The 6,078-nt window shown below is 45.8% G+C and overlaps 1 protein-coding gene across 1 annotated transcript; it reads left to right on the top strand.

The window, feature by feature from the left end:
- Positions 2,393–5,851, top strand: LOC8059388 (probable glucuronosyltransferase Os01g0926700). The gene is made up of 4 exons (XM_002458972.2): positions 2,393–3,154; positions 3,876–4,264; positions 4,659–4,900; positions 5,028–5,851. The coding sequence occupies exons 1-4, from the start codon at positions 3,037–3,039 to the stop codon at positions 5,539–5,541; spliced, it is 1,263 nt and encodes a 420-aa protein (XP_002459017.1). The 5' UTR covers positions 2,393–3,036; the 3' UTR covers positions 5,542–5,851.

Raw genomic sequence — 6,078 nt, 5'->3', positions numbered from 1 at the left:
ATTCCGTTTCAAGGAGCGTCGGCGGCTAGTAGTAGGACTCTATCCTGTCCTGTCCTGCACGATTATTGCCTAAGAACTCGTTTAGTTCAACTTGAAAATCAAAAAGTTTTCAAAATTTCTCGTCACATCAAATCTTGTGGTACATGCATAAAATATTAAATATAAACGAAAATAAAAACTAATTACACACTTTAGCTGTAAATCACGAGACGAATATTTTAATCCTAGTTAGTCCATGATTAGATAATATTTGTCACAAACAAACAAAAGTGCTATAGTACCGAAAACTTTTCACTTTTCGAAACTAAACAAAGCCTAACACTGTCCCTAGGGCTTGTTCCAAGTCAACCAGCAACCCACATTGTTAATGCTCCGGCAGAGACCGGCACCACATAACAGTTATGCAATTAGACTTTGCATTCTTGAAATTTGCTAAAAATTTTAAAAATTGCTCTCCAACAGTTTTGTATTTGACTTATGCATTTTGGCAAACTTGGCAGTTGATGGACCAAACTTGGCATTTTTGCATAGACACAATGGCTTGGCAATTTTGATATCCCGAGAATCTTGGACTCTTTGTCGTGCCCGTAGTCCCCACGTCGCGGTAGTTTCCCGAGATACGAGTCCTCCCCGCGCACGACGCGGACTTGCGGGATGAACACGGCCGCGCGGCGCGTGAGAGAATTGGTGGCGACGGGCGAAGGAATTGCGCGCGATGGACGAAGGAATTGCGTGCGAAAAAGAAAGCGCCCGCGCGACACGTGAGAGAATTGGCGGTGACGGGCGAAGGAATTGCGCGCGATGGGCGAAGGAATTGCGCGTGAAAAAGAAAACGCTCACGCGACGCGTGAGAGAATTTCCCGCGAAGATGAATGATTTCCAGACAAAAATAGTTGGGTCTACTATTTTGGGAAATGACAAGTCAAAAATGCCAAACTCTTAAAGATGAACTGATTTTTTCTTTGACAAAATATTTAGGGACTTGACAAACTCCAACAAATGACAAATTTCAATTGCATAAGTGTTGGAAATGCACGAGCGCCATTGCGTTGCATTGCAGTGGCAACCACGGGTGCCTGCCCTCTTCCGTCTCCCATTCACACGCCACCGACAGCCTTGGACCGACTGGACTCCCATTATGTGGAAGTTGACGCTTCCAAAGGCTATACAACACGGACAGGTTTCCGGCGGTCCGATCCTTTGTAATTTTATGATTAATTTATCAGACAGAATTAATCATATTTTTCTAATCACTGTATAATGTTTTGTTTCTTATAATAAATCTGCATCAGTATCAAGAGACTAGCCTAGCCGTAGAAATGATCCAACGAACCGCGCCTGTTGTTATTGCTCCAGCAAAGGAAGGCACATGCAAACGAACAAGCTACTGTATCGACGAACGACGAAGCCGTGCACCAGCAATGCGGTACTGATGTGCAGTGCGGCCTTTTGTCTCGTGTTCCTTGTGACAATTCGGAGAAGGCAGATGAGATTATTAAGAGCAACTAACAAAAGAAGAAGAAAGAAGAAGAGGACGCTTCCCTACCCTACGAGCAAGGGAATCTCATTATCATGCTGCACTTCCACTGTCATGCTGTTGACGAGCAGCGCCGGATTGCTTGTAGTTGCAGTACGATTTTCTGGACTCGCCTGCTGGGACCCGGTTTCAACCTGCTTCCGAATAATAATCGAACCCCTATAGTACAGTACTACACTATGTGATGATAAACGTGTACCAAACCCATCCCTCCGGATAGTCGTAGCAGCAGCTTGCTAATCCCTTTCCGTTTCCGCAAATCCGCTATGCCATCAAAGTTCGTTCCACAAGCACCCAATGTTTCTTTTTCTTGCTTTTGTTGTCATCAGTTCAATAATTTTTGTAGAAAAAAAGTTGTTTTGTTTTTGTTAAATGAAAAAGGAGGACAGCATTAAGCGCCATGATGCTTTAATTTGGCTGCAACTATCATCACCGAAGAAAAAGAAAACCCTCATGAGTCATGAGTCATGCTGAGCCATGACAGTGCTCCGTCATATTCATGGATGCATGCCCCATGTGCAAGGGAGCAGTCGCAGTCAGCAGCATGGTTCACATTTATTTCAAGAGAAATAAAAAATAAAACAAAACATTGCTTGGAAGTTGGAACAGAGGTGAAAAAGGAACCGAAAATGACTGCAGAAGCAGCAGGAGTACTAATTAAACACCATGGCGACAGGGATGCAGGAAGGAGGAGGTGAGTTTTGACAGGAACAAAGGGTGTCAACGGTGCAGTGCAATTGTCTCTTGACGAAATGCAGAAATCAAGGCCTGTCTGACGTTTTGTTAATTAAGGTATAAGACAAGTGAGAGGTCCAGTCCAAGTTTGGTGAAATCAGGACTCAGGAGGGTAGTGAGCGAGGGAGGGAGGAAAAGGAAAGAAACCTGACATCTGATGCGGAGGCAAGCCCCTCACCAAACCTCCATTCATGGAGCTCAATAACATTAGTTATTGGCCTATTACGGGAGGACTACAGCTCATCATTGGTGTGTAGAAAAAGATTACGAAAGCAGAAGGAAAAAGGGGAGATGCATGCATACTCCTATATAGCAGTATCATACAGCAAAAGAAGAAGAATCAGCCGCGGACAGCCTTCCTAACCCTCCTTTCTCGCTCATCCTTTTCTTGCTTGCAGTTGGTATTAGAACATGACCCCTATTCCTCCGTCCTCCTGAAGCTCTGCTGTGCGTGTGTGCGCGTTGGAGGAAGGAGGAAGGAAGCCTAGGAAAGCCACCGCTCACCTTCTCGCTCGCTCCCCACCAAACGCCGCTTGGTAGGAGGAGAAGAATTGGCCCAAAAGCTTCCCGTTGGCCGGGATCTCTTCTTCTTTAATTACCCCCTGGGGAAGTGGGGATTGCCTCGCTCATTAGACCAGACCAGACAGGGAGGGAGACAGAGAGGGTTGGGGGAGGAGAGTAGAGAGTTAGAGACACAGAGAGACAACGGGTGCTCGGTGGGAAGAGGAAGAGGCTCGTGGGGAGGGGGAGGGATCCAGAAGAAGATGAGGCGGTGGGTCTTGGCCATCGCCATTCTTTCCGCTGCTTCGGCGGCGGCGCTCTTCCTTGGGGCTGAGGCCCAGGCGGTCCAGCAGCAGGGCCACCAGACAGAGAGGATCTCAGGTGAGAGATGATGGACCTCTCTTTTCCTTGCGTTTGTTCCCATCTTGCTTTCTGATCTTGATAGGCACATCCTTGTCAGTTTGTAGAACTCATGCTGCTTGGTCTGTCTAGTTGGGTGTTTGTGGTGCATTTGCTAGCAGTAATAATTTGGTAAAGCAAGAATTTTGGCGCCGATTAGTATGGCAGTTGAACTGTCAGGCCTCTGAATCCTTAATTCATAGAAGTTTGATCCTGATTTTGTATGCTAATAAACTGAATACAGGCGTGTCCTTTGGTGTTCTATTCATACCTGTTTGATCCGGTTCTCACGAAATATAGCCGAAAAAATCACTTTTTTCACAGACATGCTTTATATTTTTTTTGGCTGACTGGCTGATGCAACGTGGAAAATGTAGAATGCAGTATGATGCTTATTTCTTACAGTATGTTCTTTCATCAAATTTACCTCTTTCAGTGGTCTTTTGTTGGTAGTTCCTCAAGCTTGGACAAATACAATCGTACTCAGTCACTGAGCAATAACTGGCTCATGATGACAGTTATGATTTATTCAGTTTTGCATAGGTGCAAAATTCACTTTTACACTATATGGCTTACCTAGCATACTTTCCTTTCGATCATTGTACTTTTATGATCCTGTGATCCCTAGCATGGTTCTAGGACCAAGTATATTCTTTTCCCTACCTTTCTGCAAAGCCGTAATGCTTTGGCCAATAAAATGCAGGGAGTGCTGGTGACGTGTTAGAAGATAACCCTGTTGGGAGGCTCAAGGTTTACGTCTATGATCTCCCCAGTAAATACAACAAGAAGCTGCTGAAGAAGGATCCTAGGTGCCTGAACCACATGTTTGCCGCAGAGATCTTCATGCACCGGTTCCTGTTGTCAAGCGCTGTCCGAACTTTTAATCCTGAAGAAGCAGATTGGTTCTACACGCCTGTGTACACCACATGTGACCTGACTCCTTCGGGTCTTCCCCTTCCCTTCAAATCTCCTCGCATGATGCGCAGCGCAATTGAGCTGATTGCCACGAACTGGCCTTACTGGAACAGATCAGAGGGTGCAGATCATTTCTTTGTCACACCACATGACTTTGGTGCTTGCTTCCATTATCAGGTACAAACAGCACCAGTGCATGAAGTAGCTGTAACGTGCATTTATTTATGCTTACACTAATGAAGATTTGATACTAAGCAATAATAGACAAGTACTGAATACCAGCATTTGAAACAAGTTGAACATATCTAATTGCGTCACAGAACATGGGGTACTGTGGGCATCAAGGTGCTTGTTTCGATATGAATGAAATACTCTGACTAAACTAATTCGGGTTCCACATGTTCTTTGTCCCTTGTATAAGAAACATGCCTCAGGTTGTAAATTTTGTTAGCTGTCATACTGATATCCAGATTCATGACAACTTGCTAAACTTCCAGTTGGCAACTTTCGTTACTGGCTGTTCCAACATCTCAATATTTCTGTAACACAAGCACTTCAATTTGTTTTTCAGGAAGAGAAAGCAATCGGACGGGGAATCCTTCCCTTGCTTCAGCGTGCTACACTGGTTCAGACCTTTGGACAGAAGAACCATGTCTGCCTGAAGGACGGGTCCATCACAATCCCACCATTTGCACCTCCCCAGAAAATGCAGGCTCACCTTATCCCCGCAGACACCCCTCGGTCCATCTTCGTGTACTTCCGTGGTCTGTTCTATGACACCAGCAACGATCCTGAGGGTGGTTACTATGCAAGGTAAATCATCCATCTGTCTACAAGTGATGCAACTTCACTCAATGTCTGTCTGCCTCCTTTTTTCCCAGTCAGTCATTGCAATACTGCGTCCTGGGTCTGATCTCTGATCATTCTGCATGTTCTACAGAGGTGCTCGTGCATCAGTCTGGGAGAACTTCAAGAACAACCCGCTCTTTGACATCTCAACCGATCACCCACCGACTTACTACGAAGACATGCAGCGTTCAGTGTTCTGCCTGTGCCCATTGGGTTGGGCTCCATGGAGTCCCAGGCTGGTGGAAGCCGTGGTTTTCGGCTGCATCCCGGTGATCATTGCCGATGACATTGTCCTGCCCTTCGCGGATGCCATCCCGTGGGAGGAGATCGGTGTGTTTGTCGCTGAGGAGGATGTCCCAAAGCTGGACAGCATCTTGACGTCAATCCCAACAGATGTTATACTGAGGAAACAGCGTCTCCTCGCAAACCCATCGATGAAGCAGGCCATGCTGTTCCCCCAGCCTGCTCAGGCGGGTGATGCATTCCACCAGATCCTGAATGGGCTCGCACGCAAGCTCCCGCATGGTGACAACGTCTTCTTGAAGCCCGGGGAGAGGGTCCTGAACTGGACCGCCGGGCCGCCAGGCGACCTGAAGCCTTGGTAGCATCTGCCTGCCATATTACTAGAACTTTTTGGGGAAAAAAAAGGAAGATTGAGGACATGGTGATATATATACGTGCGCCTTTAAGTTACCATGGCTGCATAGTTCTGACCACAAGCCAAATGTACATTTTTGTATGTTCTTTCTCCTTTTCCCTATAGCTGCTATACCTGTATACCATATATCTTCATTTCTCTCTCTTTTTGCCCCTTTCACTAGGTGATGAGAATGTCAGCCTTGTCAATCATGTGGATACCATAGTCGAAATCTACAACATTTTACTCACTCTGAATGTCTGATCTCATTTTCATTATCCTCCTGATCGAGCTGACAATTGCCTTATATACTGCACATGGACCGACAACGTGTTTGTGCTGCAAGATTTCGTTTCCTTTGCTTCCCTTTCATCATCTAATGTAAAGGTGAAACTACTTTTTGAAGCAAGATCATTGGGAAGCCTGCCTGATTTGCTGATGGTTGATGACTTCTCAGGGCAGCATGCATGTCGCTGCAGTCTTTGTCTGAATGTTGCTGAGTTCT

The sequence above is a fragment of the Sorghum bicolor genome, chromosome 3, assembly GCF_000003195.3.
Source record: "Sorghum bicolor cultivar BTx623 chromosome 3, Sorghum_bicolor_NCBIv3, whole genome shotgun sequence".
Taxonomy (NCBI): Eukaryota; Viridiplantae; Streptophyta; class Magnoliopsida; order Poales; family Poaceae; genus Sorghum; species Sorghum bicolor.
This window is presented reverse-complemented; position numbering and strand designations above follow the sequence as displayed.

Bases quoted from the DNA above. Each gene is read 5' to 3' on its own strand.
- LOC8059388 (XM_002458972.2), top strand. From the start codon at position 3,037: ATGAGGCGGTGGGTCTTGGCCATCGCCATTCTTTCCGCTGCTTCGGCG. The intron at 4,265-4,658 runs GTACAAACAGCA...TTTGTTTTTCAG, and splicing joins GTGCTTGCTTCCATTATCAG to GAAGAGAAAGCAATCGGACG. The intron at 4,901-5,027 runs GTAAATCATCCA...CATGTTCTACAG, and splicing joins GAGGGTGGTTACTATGCAAG to AGGTGCTCGTGCATCAGTCT.